The sequence below is a fragment of the Coffea arabica genome, chromosome 8e (genome assembly GCF_036785885.1).
Source record: "Coffea arabica cultivar ET-39 chromosome 8e, Coffea Arabica ET-39 HiFi, whole genome shotgun sequence".
NCBI classification, from domain to species: Eukaryota; Viridiplantae; Streptophyta; class Magnoliopsida; order Gentianales; family Rubiaceae; genus Coffea; species Coffea arabica.
In genome coordinates this window covers 34095399-34113347 of record NC_092324.1, presented here as the reverse complement: position 1 = coordinate 34113347, position 17949 = coordinate 34095399, and the positions used below count along the sequence as shown (strand labels likewise).

Sequence of the window (17949 nt, the reverse complement as noted above, 5' to 3'; positions counted from 1 at the left end):
ACATTAGCAATGGTGCGATCACAATCGGAGTCTATCTTACAGCATCGGCAGCTTTCTTGGACATGGATAATGCTTCAGAGGATGTTATCAACTGGATGTCAACTATGCCAAAACTTATGTTTGCTTGCTCGACACATGCCCGATTGATTAATGATTTTGGCGGTCACAAGGTCAGATTTTGTTATGGCATTTAATTGGTTATAAACATTAGATTAAGACAACTCACAGAATTCCCAAATAAGATTAAGTTATAGTGATTCACGTAACTTGTTAGTTTTGTTCAAAATACCAACAGAATATGCAGATTTTTTTTTTGTGAGCAAAATAAATCCTTTTTTCATTGATAGATCAGCCAAGGGAGCTTTACAGAAGAGGAAACCATGCACAATCTACATTAGACTACACTATTTCTACATACTTTACTGTCAAATTTTGAAAGAAAGGACAAAAAGAACAATAACAATCAACCTTGATCTAATCCCCACTCAAGAATCAACTCCCAATTCTCTCTGGTGCAAGGAATCTTGTTCCAAGAGGTAACAGCCATCTGCATTGCATTGACCACACTAGCTACTACACCCACACTAAGAAGGCCTCGCTTGCTGAAATAAACTCTTGTTTCTAGTCTGTCATAGAAAGTAGACAGCCATGGAGAAAGCCAGCCTCTTGACTTTATTAGCAAATGATTCAGTCCTATAATTCTTACATCGGCACTGCAAATCCTCATTCCAATTCTTACACGATCACTGCAACACCACAGAATATGCACATTGATCGAGACTTCTATCTGCTTTGGGCAGTTGACCTAGTATGATGCCATGATTAAACTTGTTCTTAGATCTTGTTCATTTCTGTGCAAACACTGCACAGAATATGCATATGCAATCAGTCTCGGATGCTTTTCCTGAACATAATGAAATACCGTTTAGTTCATTTGGCTAGTTATTGCTTTAGTATGGTTAATACCCTTTCGTACTTTACGTGAATAATTCGGAATTAAACAAAACGTTTTCGCTACAATTTATTAGAGTTTTCATGTTTTCTGTTTGAACTCTTCGTATTTGAAGTTCGACAAAGAAAGGGGCAGTGGCACAGCGCTTGAATGCTACATGAAGGACTATAATGTATCAGAGGAAGAGGCAGCCAAGAAGATTCGAGAGATGTGCGAGGATATTTGGAAGGTTATGAACGAGGAATGCTTGAGGCCTACTCCCATTCCTAGGGATATTCTCAAAATGCTTCTCAATATCGTACGAGTAGGTGAAACGACTAACAAGCACCGTATAGATGGATTCACTCAGCCGCATGCCATTGAAGAATTTATAAGGGCAATGCTTGTGGATTTCATGTCTGTATGACGATGGCAGTGGTTCAAGCAATATCAGTTGTGAAGTGTGCTTTTCTATTTTGCCCACACCAGTATTTAATTATGGCTAGTTTGGAATTACGTGCAATGCACATTGGTATCTCTCTCTCTTTTTTTTTTTGTTTCTTTTAGACTTTTAATAACTTGTTTGTTTTGACAAACTACAAGGCTGAATGAAGAATCATTGTTCTTTTTATATGTTTTTGTACACACACATATATGTATATCGAGAAGATGTATTCAGTACTTTTTATAAACTACAAGAGGGTTAATAAATACTTAACTAAGGCCCTATTTGATAATTCAATTCAGTATTTAAATTTAATGAGTTCAAATCTTAACATATTCAGACCGTTTGATAATCAAAAATTGAACAGTTGAATTAATTAAGTGGCATTGAATTTTCTAGATAAAACTTGCTTTCAAAATTAAGTAATAAGTTATTCACTTATCACTGAAAGTGATATGCTTTCAAATGTATTAGATTTAATACTTAATAATTCAATAACTTAATGAATTCAAACTTCAGATTTTAGATTTCAGATTTCAATTTATTAAATGTACCCCAATATAAACCAAATGCATTCCTGTAAAGCTCAGAAGGCACATTTTCAATAAGAAATAGAGGAAACCAAAAAAAAAAAAAAAAAACAGCAGATTCAAGGCAATAAACTTTTTAAGTTTAAAAGAATCAGAAATTGCGGTGAGCACGGAGTTTTTTGGTTTTTCCTTTTTCCCATGGCTTTTCAAATTTTCATTTTGGGTTGCTTGTAACAGTCTTCGAAAAAGGATGAGAATGGCAGAAAAAAGGTTTCTGGAGGCGTGATATTGTAATCCTCCAGTATTGTGATCTTGTGCGGTCATGCCAACTTTGCGTTTTGGATTGAGCCTTCTCGACCATTTTTTTTTTTTTTTTGGAATACGAGTCTTCTCTACTTTAAAAACAGTGAATTCTACTCAGGGGTGCACTTGATATCCTGGGCATGACATTCCTGAATTAAGAAAAATAAAATAGTAATAATAATAATAAAAGAATGCAAGAAATTGTTAACCAAATTTGAGGACACTAATCTAAACTATGTCCCCAGGTAGCTTTGACAAAGACCAGGGATAAGATGGTCCAATTGTGCTAACTGTTAGCTCAATGAGTTCTTTGGATCCGTTCGGAGGTCGCAATTAATGAAAGGTTTTAAACACGGATCGGATTAGCAAGTTCAACCGGTCAAACTGAGAACCTAACAATGGTTTGAGCCACCTACTCAAACCAGGGAGCATTTGACTAAAAAATCGGTTTTAAACCAGAAACCTTGGGTTTTTTTTTAATTTTTTTCTAATGCGCACTTTTTTTCCTTTTTTTACTTTTTAGGATTTTCTTAATTTCTCTTGACTTTTGTTTGATACTTAAAACTTGTAACGTATTTGTTTTTTTTTAAATCTTTGGGTAGTTTAGACAAATATAAACGCTCTCATGAATTTATTTTTAAGTTATTACAATCTTGTTTTCTATATTTTGTCAAATAGGTCTTATGAATTTAGTTATAAACTCATCACTTTTCCTTTCAAGTTTAAAAATGCCATAAAAAATATTTTATAGTTATTTCTTTTGTTGTTTAATTACATGTATAAATTAAAATATATTTATGACATCATCTAGTTATCTAAATTTTAAATCCCTATATAATTAGTTAAACTTATTAACTTCTAATCCTTGAAATCGGTCAAGTTGCTGCCTGACCCGAGTTTCAAAATAGTGATGCAATCACTTAGAAAGGACAATGCAACGAGGTGGGATGGGCAAGCCATCAGTCATCACTAATTCATTATCGATTTAATCATAAATACCTAGAACGAAAATTAACATAACTTCAATTGTTTGGATTTTTAAATTTTGATATGCCTAGAGTAAATATTAACATAATTCCATTACAAATCTAATTTTAATTTGGATTTGCTTGTCTCATTTTTTTTCCTTTTTAGAAATTAACATTTATGTAACTTCATTCTAAATCCAATTCTACTTCATAAGTTGTTTTGTTTTCTTCTTCTTTTTTTTTAACTAACATTAACATTACTTTATTTTGAATCCAATTATTTCCACATAGAAATTGGCAATTTTCTTCCTTCCGTGATTGTGGAAGTGGGCAAACTTTGGAAATCTGAGTGAAAAGTCTTTTCTTATCATAACAAAAGGAAGAGAATAGATAAAACCTCGCATGTCATATGAGGCATTGGTTATGTTTTGGTGGAAATGGAGATAGGAATTGCTAACCTTGCTAGACAACATTCTAACCTCGCAATGGGGAAGTCCTATGCGTCATCTATTACCTGGCATTTGCTCTTTGTTTTACTATCCTTGTGTGATAAATTAATTAATATACATAGAATAGTCACTAAGATAACTTCAATTTAAATGTAATTTTATTTTGGGTTTTCTTGTTGGGAATTATTTTTATTTTAGAAATTACAGTTAAGTTAGCTTCCTTCCAAACCTAATTCGATGTCATAAGTTGGTTAGTTTCTTTTTCGTTTATAGAAATTAACATTAACATACATTCCAAATTCAATTATGTCTACTATAGAAACAAAAAGTGCTCTTCAGACTTCTTCTATTTCCGGATGTGGAATTATGGCTACTATCAGTAAGGATTTTAGAGCTGTAGTTAATGTTAAAAAGAAAAAAGTTTGGGGAAATATTCTGTATTTCACACACTAGTTACAATGATATATGCCCTATATGTAGACTTACAACATCATAAGATGTAATGAACAAAAATAAAAATGATAACTAACCTATTCTATCCTCATCAATGGTAACTAACCTATTTTATCATTATCATATCGCTAATTGATATATAATTTAAAATTCAAAATACATATCTGTAACTCACTCCAACACTCCCCCTCAAGTTGGTGCATAGAGATCATATATGCCCAACTTATCAAGTGAGTTGTAGAAGTTCTTAATTGGCAAAGTTTTGATGCATATATCAACTAGTTGATTTTTAGATTTCATAAATGGAAACCATATCACTTTATTTTCAAGATTTTATTTAATGAAGTATCGATCAACCTCCACATGTTTAGTTTGGTCATGCTGAACTGGATTTTGAGAAATATCAACGGTTATTTTATTATCAAAAAATAAATCCATCTCAGAAATTGGAGCACAACCGATATTGGTAAGCAACTTCTTAAGCTAAAAAAGTTCACACACCCCTTTGACCATTTCTTTGAACTCAACTTTTGCACTAGAGAGAGCAACCACCTTCTGTTTCTTGCTTCTTCACATAACTAAATTGCTACCGATAAGTGTCAAATTTGCATGATTTTAGTGTGTTTTTTTGCTTAGTTTTTGGTGTGTTTTAGTCATTTTTATATCTAAATAATTAGGTTTCTAGTGAATTTTACATTTTGTGATTAAAGATTGCATTTCTATGGATTTAAGTGTTGAAATCTTCATGTTTTTATAAGTTTTAATAACTAAATCATCAAATGGAGTGGAGTGAGAAGATATATGCATGATTGTTGATGATTTGAAGTGATCTCAAGTGAACATGAAATACAAAATGTTCAAAGTATGAAATGCAATTATGAAACAATGAAGAAAAGATCGGCTGCTTTGACATGTTCTGGTATTTTGTGAGAACCCGTAAATTTCTTAATTTCTAGGCCTTATTTTATTTATTTACACGCCTTTTATGCATTTTCTTTAGTAGGAAAATTTTCTAAATAATTTTTACGAGTAATTAGGATTTTTAAAGTATTTTTCCAGTATAAGTTGGTTCAAGGGGTTTTAAGAGTATATACCGGACGTGGGACCCACTAGTGCGGTAAGTTTGGAAAAAATTCGGCCAGTTAGATTAAGTTTTGGATACTGGATTTATTTTAGCAGGTGTTAAGAGATAACTAGAGGTTACTAAATGGATTAGTGTGAGAGAGACAAAAGGATAACTTTGCATTTAATGAGAGGGACAAGTGTCACTTGGAGATTTATTCTTACCTTTTGACCACTATTTACTACTTTACTAATTAATATAAAAATTGACTCAAAAATCACCCAAATTCCAAGCTTCTTGGCCGGCTACCTTCAAGGAAAAAGAAAGGAAAACCTCTTCAAATTTCTTGCTCCAACCTTGCTCAATCCAACAAACCAACCGATTAAACTTGAAAGTTCTCCATAAAAATCATTCTCTTAGTAGTTGTGAGGTGATTAGTGAAGTGGTTTGGAAGACTAAGGTGCTAAATTGCTTCCTTTCTTGGGTTGATAAGGTGAGTGGCTAAGGAACCCCTCTTTTCTATCTAATAATGTTTAATTAGTGGCTTGTGGTAACCTAAGAGGTGATTTTGTGGGTTATTTCATGATTTTGGTTGAGATTGGTGAATTTTTCTATTTATTCATGATTTTTCTGTTTTTATCTGTTTATTATTATGTGGCCATGGATGATGGTTGGGAATGGTTTAGAATGAAGTGATAGTGCGTAAATTGTGGCTATTTGCGGAAAATTTCCGCTTTGAAAGGAAATTTCGGAATTAGGGTTTCAATTAACCCCATTCTGCCTGGTACTGTTTCCCCTAGTTAGAGGCCTAATTAGCCTTGGGTTAAAACATGAAAGTTGTAGAAAATGATATTTTATAGTTGCCTGCAAATTTTCAACTCAATCGGAGCAACGTAGCCTATAAAAAGATCGAAATACCCCTGCTGCCCTGTTTCTATCCGAACCTGCTAATCCGTTTCTGTAATTGGTTAGTTTGACCAGGAATACTACTGATTTGGTTGTTGATATCTTCTTAAGAAATATAGCCTGGTCTCTTAGCTTTCGTATGGTTTTGGAATCACTTAAATTGGACTTTGGTAGCCTGAATTACGGTTATTTAACCAGAATGCGGTTCGTTAACCTGTTTATGCGGTTCTGGTTTGGTACATTGAACTTTTGACCTAGTTGCACTACAAACTGGACTGAGTGGCCTTCTTCAACATTGTAGCCCTTTCTGTTACATCCATCCGATAATCGTAGTGCCGGTTGTGTCCAATACGCTAAACGATGTCAAAACTGTTTTTGGGTTTTAGAGCTTAACTCTCATTTCCGGACTTTCCCTAGCTTACTTTAGTAATTATACGTTCTAATGGAGCCTTATTTTTGGTAGTATGTGGAATTGGTTTATGACTTGTAATCGAGTCTTATTGTGCTTGTTTGAATATTTTAGGGCGTGACGGTGATTCAAGACGCTCTTTGGGCGGAAGTGTATGAAATTTCACTTGCTTGCTTGGTGAGTGTACTACTCACTTGCTTGTTACTATGTGGCTTTGTTACATTTGAACTTGATGCCTTGAATGCTTATTTGCCCCGTTGAAACTGATTAAAGTGAGGGTGTACTTGATCGCCCTCACCCCTTTTGTATTATATATGACTGTCTACTGTGGTACTTGAAATACTGGATTTGGTGTCTTTTTTACGAGTATCCAATGGCCATTACTGTCACTACTGAGCTCAATCCTATTGGTAGTCGATTGAATCGAGCTGGCGAGGGCTTGGTCGTGAAAATTGACGAGCCATGGGGACTGTTATATGGAATCTTGTAGTATAAGACTCTTGATTCCGGTATACTTGAGTATTACCAAATTTATACTGTATGGAGTTCGGGCCCGGTAGGGGTATGTTGGGTGGAAGGAATGGAAGTAAAGTGGAGCCTACGGTTGGTTACCTGATAAACATTGACGGAGGGTCAATGAAGTCCGATCAAGTATACAAGCGAGGAAAGGGGATCTTGAGAGCCGTCCGTATCCTTTTACCAATTCTATTGACGTGTACTCTTGGCTTACTTTTATTAGATGAATTGGAATGAAATGCTATATGCTTATATGAACTTCGTTGCTTGAGTGGTAGTATATCACTGGGCGTAAGCTCACTCTATTCCTTTTGTTTTTCTTACAGGAATTTGAATACTTTTGGAAAGGCTATGAATGTTGGTTGCCGAGTTGAGCTTATGTGAATGTATTTTGAATAGCTCCCTTTTGGGCAAAACCCTAAGTGTATTTTAAACCAACCAATCCGTTGAGTTTTAATTTGCAAACCGCACGTGTATAAACTTGTTGGATAACTTTTGTATGCTATTTTGACTTGCTTAAGCGCGCTTGTACATTCCGGAACGTTTAGATCGCCTTGAACTGTCCCGTTAGTCCCGGCGAGAGTTGGGCAGGCAGTCCGCTAAACCCTTTGGTTCGCCTTAGGGGAAGGTGGGGCTATCACATATTTCAACTATAACTTGAGCTACACACATTGGATTAAGTTGATTCTTAAAGAATTTTGAAGCTAAGACCTAAAGGCTACATTTCTTATGAGCACATCGAATTCTAGTTCATGCGTTTTCATAGACAAAAAGCTAAAATACAGAGGTATACTTCTGCTGCCAAAATCTGGAAATGACTACTGATCAGTCAAGGGTATTTTAGTCATTTTTAGTTTTCGGTGTTTCAAATGATGTGATTCTTGATGCTAATCTAACTTGAACGGCCACATGATGAGTCCTAATTGTCTTGTTTTTATATTACTCTATCATTAGGATTTTATGCATATTTTATCCTTTAAAGTGCTACTTAAGTTATATTTTGTGATGGGACCAGTTGAAAAGCACTTGGAGTGAAAATGATGCAAAAGGAGTTCAATTTGGAAAGAGAATGCTAAGTTCACCAAGGTAACAGCCAATGGGCACTATAACGAGGGCCAAACATGAGGCCCGTTCAAACTCAAAATTAATTTTAGCACAAGTTGAAGATTTGGCAATGGTGGGCACCCAGCTTCAAACCCGACTTAGGACCCGGCATTGTCTGGACATGCATTTTCTCAGTTTTAACACATCTATCTAGTTACAACTTAAAACTCCCATCTCCTACCACTATAAATAGAGGGTTTTGGTCGATTCTAAAGGCCAAAGAAGAAGAATGGTCTGAGGCCACTATTTTTTTTAATTTAGCATTCTTAAGAGTAGATCAGAATAAGTAGAACTAGAATTTGGTTATGAACAACTCTATTTCTCTTTTGAGGGTAGTACTCAGCTGATTCTCTATTCAAGCCAAGGATTGAAGTCTTCATTCCAACGATTCTGAAACAAGGTTTGATTTTTTCAATCTTTAATTTGCTATCCATGATTCCTTAATTTCTATTATGTGTTGATACAAGTATAGTAGAATAAGTGCCCAGTTATTCTCTCTGCATATATTCCTCATGCCAAAATACTAATTTTGATCCGTAATTGTCTTGTATTGGTATTCTACGTGGCAAATAAGGCTAGCATTTGGTTGTCCCCTTTTGTAAAACTTTAGGAGTAATCATGGTATTGATTAAATAACAGCGTGTGTCACAGATTATTGTCATCTTTGGCTGATTCTTAGTTATTAATGTTGTTCTTAGGTTAATTTGGGATTGCCTTCATCACTTCTCGCGAGTGTCAAAAATTAATTACTAGAAACCCAACACTTGTAGTAGTGGGAGTCCAAGTCGAACCCACAAGGAACAGTTGAAACTCCTGATTTTCTTTATTAAAATAATGAAAAGTAAATTGAGAAAATTGAAACTCTAAATAAACTAAATAATAATAATAATAATAATAACCAAAGATAAAATTAATAAATAAGTATCCAAACCAAGGACATGAAGATCTTTATTTTGATTAATCATCAACTCCTAAAGATCCAACCTTTAATCAACTATACCTAAGTTACCCTGGACGCCGGTAGAAAGTCACAGATTCTTGAAATTCAACAATCAAAATGACGCACTCAAATTGTATTCTTGTTATCAGACAATTTAGGTATTGATGCAATCCCAAATTAAACCTAATAACAGCATTAATAACCAAGAATCAACCAAAGATGACAATAACCTCTGATGCACGTAATTATTTAATCAACACCATGACTCCTCCTAAGGTTTCACAAAAGAGGACAACCAATTGCTAACCTTATTTGTCACATAGAAATACTAATACAAGACAATTATGAATCAATATTAGTATTTTGGCTCAAAGAATACATGCAGAAAGAATAATTAACTAGTTACTCTACCATAAATGTATCAATATAGAATAGAAATTTAGGAATCATACATATCAAATTAAAGATTGAAAAGATCAAACCCGATTTCACAGTCATGGAATAAATACTTCAATCCTTAACTTGAATAGAAAATTAGCTAGATGTTGTCCTCAAGAGAGAAACAAAATTGTGCATAGCCAAATTCTAGTTCTACTTATTCTAATCTACTCTTAAGAATATAGAATATGAGAAAGTAGCAGCCTCAGGCCATTCTTCTTCTTTGGCTACCTTCTAGAATCTATTAAAATCCTTTATTTATAGTGCTAAGAGGTAGGGTTTTCAATTATAATTAGATAGTTGCATTAAAACAGAGAAAACACATGTTCAGCTAATGCCACGTCTTAAAACGGGTTGTAAGATGGGCACTCATCATTGCTTAACTTGTTAATTTGATTAAAATCAATTTCAAGCTAGAATGAGCCTTGTATTTGGCCCCATTATTGCGCCCATTGGCTGCTGCCTTTATGAACTTATCTTTCTCTTTCCAAATTGAACTCCTCTGGCAACATTTTTCACTCCAAGTGCTTTTCAACCTATCCAATCACAAAACATACATTAAGTGGCACTTTAAAAGATAAAATATGCATAACTCAAAGTGATGGAAGAACATAAAAATATGATAATTAGGACACATCATCCGCCAATACTTAGATTGTTTAATAACAAGAATACCATTTGAGTGCGTCATTCTGATTGTTGAATTCGAAAAATCTGCAAGTTATTACTAGCTTCCGGTGTAACTTAGGCCTAATAGTTAATTAAGGGTTAAATCTTTAGGAACTGATCATCAATCAGATTAAATATCTTTATGTCCTTGGTTTCGCTCATTGTTTATTAATTTTATCTTCTATTTTTATTATTATTGTTTTAGTTCTACTTATAGTTTCAACTATCTCAATTTACTTTTTATTAATTTAATAAAGAAAATCAAGAGTTTCAACTGTTTCCCATGGGTTCGAACTAGACTCCCACTAATACAAGTTTTGGGTTTCTAGTAATCAATTTTTTACACTCATCACAAGCGATTATTATAACTTTCATATTTTGTGCAAGAGCCATTTCAACTTTTATCATCCAAAAATTTGTAGCTTAAATTGGTAAAAAAGCAGAGCACGTTTCAAGATTCATCAGAAAAGTGCAAATCTACAAGACAGGACAAAATGCAGACCAAGACATGGACTCTACCCTCATTTTCATATTTTGTTGTGCATGTTGCAGGGCAACTTGGAGCTTGTTCACACATCCTTCTTGACCCATTTTTTTTTTATCAAATTTCGGTGGGAACTGATAAGGGTTAATATTGTGATTATTTTTGTGGATGTTTCATATTGTTTTTGAGTCAAATGGGGAAGTGTTATTGTTTTTAGAGCTTATTTTGCATTGAAGTTGTGCATTAGGTGGATAATAGGAAATGTTTGTGATTGTGCCATTTTACTCACAAATTCTTGATGTTTTTGTAAGGTGAATGATCAAGTCTCAATATGGAGCTAATTGGGGAGTATTAAAGAATTTAAGGAGACTCGAAGCATGATTGGAAAAGGATGCGCGACGCAAAAGGAAAATAGTGAAGCATTAAATGTGGAAGATCAAGAGCAATCCGGTTATGGATTGAGGTGAGCTGGACCAGATTATTTGACCAGATTGACTATAGAAGCTTTAGTAAAAAATAGAGCACATAATCAAGTCAAGCAGGAAGTAGAATCTGTCCCCAGATTGTCAACCAAATTCATAGTGACTGACAGGTATCGAACCTGCACAATAATAAAATGCCCACTCAAAAAATTTTAAATTTGCATATAGCAGTGAGTAGGATCGTCTCCACAAGGATTGGAAAAAATTTTATTTCTTTTAGAGTAAGAATTACTGGGGGATTTTGAACAAGTGATAGTGAGACAATTGTGCGTTTTATTTGATGGTATTTGCTCTTAATTTTGGCCACTTATTATGCAAAGTAATGGGTTTCCGCTCATAACTGGTATTTGTGCCAGTTGTAGGCGATTGGTATCAAAAGTGGTGAAAAGAGGCGAATTTCCAGAGGACTATTCATTCCAGAGCGTGCCCACGCCAGAGGCCGCAGAGTGACATCCAAAAAAATGGACCGCGGGGCTTATCCCTGGACGCTTGCCACGATTCTTGGGAGGTGTTTTGAAGTTGTGTTGGATTAGGAGACATCTTCAGAGGATATTTTGGTAACAAATCAAGGGGAAAATAAGGGAAGATATCCCTTATAGATAAAGATATGTGATTGGCAAAACAAGTGGGGACGGCAGACAACTTTAAGTAGGGTAGCAAGAGACTAGCAGTTATCCATCTTTTCTTCCCTTCTAAACGTGAGTTAGAGATTAGCGGCTGTATTCTTTATTTTTTCATCAACTAAAGCACATTAAAGCCTGGGATTGCATCATCGTTATGAGGCAAGGCTAGGTTCCTTTATCTAGTTGAGGAATAATCAAGACCCGGTGCATGGACAATTGTGAGATCTTTTTAATTATTCTATGCTATTTTAAATTCTGCGTTAGTTGGTATTTAATTATTCTTTGTTTTAATGGGTATTATTGTTTGGATTTATTAGATTAATGTGGCCAGTTGTTCAATTGTCTGAATCGTATTCTGCCAATTAGGACGATGGTGCGTATCACTTGATTGTCTTAAAATTTGTGGCAAACAGCACAATTTAATTGCCTCGCAAGTAATTTAATCTGTGTTGTAGGAATAGTTAATCTAATTTAAATAAACCCGTATATGTGTTTGTTAGCTAGAATTGGGTCTCTCTAATTCCTAAAGTTGTGAATAGATTAAATCCTACGAGCATCTCTGGGGTTATCTATTTTACAAGGGATTAGTTTAAGAGCGTCTCTGGACTACCATATAACTAAGGAGAGATTGGTAGTTTGGCGGTTACTGAATTGCTAGAACCAATTTACTTACGAACGGGTGAATTAATCCAGGTATCTATGATCAATTGTGTGAGCTGATGCCAAAATTATTTCGTTGATTAGGTTGGGTCAATTAATTGTTTATTATATCCTTTAGCTGTTGCACTATTTGTGAAGTGGAAATTCAGTACCCTTACATCTTTAATTTGTTCTTTATATCTCCTTTCCTAAAACCCCCCCCCCCAAATTATCTGTGTAATAAATCTGCAAGTTCTCTGAGGAGAGGACTCTACTCACCACTATACTCATTTAGTTTTGAGAGTAGGTATTGATATAAATTTTATTTTTGGTAATTTGACAGCCACCAAATTTTGGCATCGTTACCGGGGACCTAGTGTTTGAAGTGATTTATTACACAGGCTTTGTTTAGACTATGTTTTATGCCTCAATTTTCCAGTACAGGAAGACTCAAATTTGACCCAGAAATCGAGAAAATGGCAAGGAGGCTGACGAAGAAAACTAAGTTCCAAGAGCACCAAGCTTCAGCGGCATTACCCTCCGGACTTGAATAAAATTCTAACTTAAGTGATTCATCGATTGAATTGAAAACAAACTTGACTGGACCCAACGAAACAATGGCAGCTCAAAGAACTTTGAGGGGACTTGCAACCCCGAATGTTAATTAACAACCTCTGTGCATTACGTATCCTAACAGTGAGGAGGCTTTTGAATTAAAATTTGGGTTGATTTACTTATTGCCTACTTTTCATGGTGTTGCAGGTGAGGACCTACACAAATATTTGAAGGAATTCCATGTAGTGTGCTCAACCATGAAACCTCAGGGTGTTACGGAAGAACAAATCAAGCTACGTGCTTTTCCTTTTTCCTTAGCAGACAAGGAGGACTGGTTGTTTTACATGCTATCAGGGTCTATTACTACTTGGGAAGGACTGAAATGGCAGTTCCTTGAGAAGTTTTTCCCAACCTCCAAGACCGCCAACATCAGAAAGGAAATATGTGGAGTTAGGCAGGCCAATGGAGAAATTCTCTATGAATACTGGGAGCGATTCAAACAGCTGTGTGCCAGCTGCCCGCACCATCAGATCCCTGACCAACTATTGATCAAGTATTTTTACAAGGGACTGTTACCCATGGATAGAAACATGGTCGATGCAGCGAGTGGCGGTATTTTAGTAAATAAGACAACAGATGAAGCCAAACGGCTGATTTTGAACATAGCTGAGAACTCCCAAAAGTTTGGAGTCAGATCTGAGGGAGTGACTAGAAGGGTTAATGAGGTAAATCATTCGGACCTCACAAATTGATTAACGGAGTTTACTACCTTGGTTCATCAAACGGCTATGGGACAAGTATAGGCAGCTAAAGCATATGGAATATGTGCTGCTCCTGAGCACGTGACCGATATGTACCCGACCTTTCAAGAAGACCCTTACGAGCAAGCCAGCGCCATAGGAGGTCTGCCTGGACCACCCCAAAGGAGAAATGACTCGTATGCATCCACATATAACCCAGGGTGGGGGAACCACCCCAATTTCAGCTATGCTCCAAAACTCTCGGGTTTTCAACAACCATTCCAGCAGAGACCACCAGTTCAGCAACCATCCGCGTCTGATTCAGGGATGACCTTTGAAGATATGGTCAAATCACTAGCAAATACCACGTGTCAAATGCTGCAAGACTCACAGAGATTTCGACAAGAGACTCGCTCCAATATTCGGAATTTGGAGGCGCAAATGTCACAACTGGCGTCTTCAATAAGTAGCTGAGAATGGTAAAGGGAAGCTACCATCTCAGGTAATTCCCAATCCAAAGAAGAATGCCAGTGCAATGCTTCTACAAAGTGGCAAGGAGGTGCAATCCCCAAAATCGGAAGCAGTAGGAGTGGAAGACGAACAAGTGTATGGGGAGCTTGAGAAGGAAAAAGTAAGCACCCCACTAGATGTTCCTAAAATTGTTGAAATTAACCCATCTTTTCCTGACAAGTTGGCTAAAGCCAAGAAAGAGGAGTCAGAGAAGGAGATTTTGGACACCTTTCGAAAAGTGAAAATCAACATTCCTTTGCTTGAAGCGATTCGGCAATTACCAAAATATATAAAGTTTCTGAAGGGGTTGTGTACTAACCGGCACAAGTTGAATGTTCAAGACAAAATAAAGGTCGATGAAAATGTATCAGCAGTTCTTCAAAGGAAGTTACCGCAAAAATGCAAGGATCCAGGTATGTTCACGATAGCATGCATCATAAGGCAGAAGAGAATAGAAAGACGTATGCTTGACCTAGGGGCATCTATTAATATTATGCCTTTGACAATATTCAGGGCCTTAAACTTAGGACCTCTAAAAGACACAAGGGTAATAATTCAACTAGCAGATAGGTCAAATGTTTACCCTGAGGGTGTTGTTGAAGACGTCCTGGTGAAAATTAATGAGTTTATCTTTCCTGCGGATTTCTATATTGTTGACATGAATGATGATAACTCTGCTAATTCAGCTGTACTTCTTCTGGGTAGATCATTCATAAGTACTGCCAGAACAAAAATAGATGTGCATGAAGTAACCCTATCAGTAGAATTTGACGGGAAGACAGTTACTTTTAACATTTTTTATGCAATGAAATACCCGGATAATACTGAATCAGTTAATTATGTTGGTATCACTAATTCCATTGTGCAAGATCATTTTGAGTAGAATCTTATAGAGGATAAGCTGGATTTCGTGTTACAACAGAGCAAGATGAATACGAAAGTGGAAAGCGTGGATGAGGAGGAGACTAGCGAAGTAATTATGTCGCTACATTCACTTCCGGAACCTCCTGACAAGTTAGTCGACTCATATTTACCATTGCCTACTTCTAATGAGAGAATTCTGCCCTCTATTGGACAGGCACTGGAGTTGGAATTGAAAGAATTGCCAAAGCATTTAAAGTATGCTTACCTAGGAGATCATGACACTATCGGTCATCATTGCAAGTGATCTAACAGCAGTACAAGAAGAAAAACTTTTACGAGTTTTGCAGGAGTTTAAACCGGCAATTGGATGGATGTTGGCAGATATTAAAGGTATAAATCCATCCCTTTGCATGCACCATATTCTACTTGAGCCAACCGGTAAGGAAACGTCAGAGGAAACTTAACCCAGCCATGAAAGAGGTGGTAATGAAGGAGATTCTCAAACTATTGGAGTTAGGAATTATTTTTCTTATCTTCGGTAATGAGTGGGTAAGTCCAGTGCGTGTCGTCCCTAAAAAGACCGGAATTACACTTGCGCAGAATGAAAAGAATGAGTTGGTGCCAATGAAACTCCAAAATGGGTGAAGAATGTGTATTGACTTCAGGAAGTTGAATGCACCCACAAGAAAAGATCATTTCCCATTACCGTTCATCGATGAGATGTTCGAGAGGATGGTAGGTAAATGTTTCTTTTGCTTTCTTGATGGCTACTCTGGGTATTATCAAATTGTTGTTGCCCAAGAGGACCAGCACAAAACCACATTCACTTACCCGTTTGGCACTTTTGCTTACCGCCGTATGCCTTTTGGGTTGTGTAATACCCCTGGAACGTTTCAAAAATGCATGATGAGTATTTTTTCTGACATGATTGAAAACTGTATTGAAATATTCATGGATGATTTCACTATTTATGGTGATTCTTTTGATCAATACTTGCAGCATTTAGCAAAAGTTTTGCAGCAATGCATTGAAACAAATTTGGTCCTTAATTATGAAAAATGTCATTTTATGGTTAAGGAGGGTATAGTTTTTGACCATGTTGTTTCGTCTAGGGGTATCGAAATTGATAAAGCAAATGTTGATTTAATTACTAGCTTGCCTTACCCCACTAATGTCAAGGAGATTCGTAGTTTTCTTGGTCACGCAGGTTTCTACAAACGATTCATCAAGAATTTCTCGCGAATTGCACAGCCATTGTCTCGACTACTTCAAAATGAGGCACCATTTGATTTTGGAGATGCTTGCAAAGTGTCCTTTGATACACTAAAAAGCATGTTGACCACGGCACCAATCATTCAACTTCCGGATTGGAACTTGTCTTTCAAACTGATGTGTGATGCTAGTCAGTATGTAGTAGGAGCTGTGTTCGGTTGGAGAAGTGGGAAGTGTAGCCATGTCATTTATTATGCTTCAAAAACGTTGTCGTCGGCTCAATGCAACTACACCACCACCGAGAAGGAATTTTTAGCGATTGTTTTTGCTTTTGAGAAGTTTCAATCGTATTTGTTGGGATCGAAAGTAACAGTTTTCTCTAATCATGTAGCCTTGAAATATCTTTTGGCAAAGAAGGAGTCCAAACCAAGACTTATTCGTTGGATACTCCTATTGCAAGAATATAACTGGGAAATCAAAAATCAAAAAGGGGTGGATAATTCAGTAGCAGACCATTTGAACTGATTGATTTGAGAAGAAGAGCGAGTGCCCATATCCGAGATATTTCCAGACGAACATTTGTTTCAACTTAGAGGTGAGGAACCTTGGTATGTTGATATTGTTAACTTTCTGGTCAGTCACAAATTTTCAAGGTATGAGTAAGAATAAAAGGGATAAAATAATACAAGACTCGCGATATTACATTTGGGATGAGCCCTATTTATGAAAAATAGGTTCTGACCAAATCATTCGTTGATGTGTTCCCAATGAAGAGATTCCTTCCATATTTATTCATTGTCATAGTTATGCCTGTGGTGGTCACTTTGATCCTAAAAGAACTGCGTGAAAAATACTTGATTGTGGCTTTTATTGGCAAAACTTGTTTCGTAATACTTATTTGTTCTGTAAAAGATGTGAAAAATGTCAAAAGTTTGGGAGTTTATCTCACCGAGATGAAATGCCCCAGGTTCCCATGTTATTTTGTGAAATTTTTTATGTCTGAAGTATGAATTTCATGGGACCATTTTCCAGTTCTTTTGGTTGTCTTTATATTCTGTTAGCCATAGACTATGTGTCGAAATGGGTAGAAGCAAAGGCTACCCGAACTAATGATTCACGAGTTATAGCAAGATTTCTTAAATCCAACGTTTTTAGCAGGTTTGGTGTGCCAAGAGAGATTATCAGTGATCAAGATACTCATTTCTGCAATCGCACCATTGAAGCACTGATGCGTAAGTATAGAATTTACCATAGAGTCGATACTACCTACCACCCGCAGATCAACGGGCAAATTGAGGTCTCTAATCGAGAGGTCAAAAGTATTTTGGAGAAAACAGTCAACACAAATTACAAGGATTGGAGTACCCGATTGGATGATGCCTTGTGGGCATATTGCACGGCGTATAAAACACCAATCGGAATGTCTCCATACCGGTTGGTTTATGGTAAGATGTGTAATTTAACTGTTGCAATTGAGCACCGTGCGTTTTGGGCAGTTAAGCAGTGTAATTTGAACGCGGATAGAGATGGCACGGAAAGGAAACTCCAACTTCAAGAGTTGGAAGAAATCTGCTTGGAGACTTACGATAATGCCCAACTTTACAAAGAACGCACAAAGTCCATCCATGATAGACTATTGCGTAATAAGCAATTCTTGATAGGTCAAAAGGTACTTCTATTCAACTCTCAATTGAAATTCATGCCAGGTAATTTGCG

General features: G+C 36.1%; 1 protein-coding gene and 1 non-coding gene across 2 annotated transcripts; one reads left to right on the top strand and one right to left on the bottom strand.

Moving 5' to 3' along the window:
- Positions 1-1360: 1360 nt before the first annotated feature.
- LOC113704710 (uncharacterized) lies at positions 1361-16758 on the top strand. Its single transcript, XM_027226585.2, has 7 exons — positions 1361-1463; positions 13115-13632; positions 13711-13992; positions 14150-14998; positions 15080-15276; positions 15687-15756; positions 16021-16758. The coding sequence occupies exons 1-7, from the start codon at positions 1361-1363 to the stop codon at positions 16756-16758; spliced, it is 2757 nt and encodes a 918-aa protein (XP_027082386.2).
- Positions 13333-13439, bottom strand: LOC113705103 (small nucleolar RNA R71). Its single transcript, XR_003451751.1, has one exon. It is a non-coding gene; the product is annotated as a small nucleolar RNA R71 (small nucleolar RNA).
- Positions 16759-17949: the final 1191 nt, after the last annotated feature.

Coding starts and splice junctions, on each gene's coding strand:
- LOC113704710 (XM_027226585.2), top strand. CDS start 1,361: ATGGCAGTGGTTCAAGCAATATCAGTTGTGAAGTGTGCTTTTCTATTT. Junction 13,993..14,149: donor GGATGACCTTTGAAGATATG/GTCAAATCACTA, acceptor CTACCATCTCAG/GTAATTCCCAATCCAAAGAA. Junction 14,999..15,079: donor ATACTGAATCAGTTAATTAT/GTTGGTATCACT, acceptor GTGTTACAACAG/AGCAAGATGAATACGAAAGT.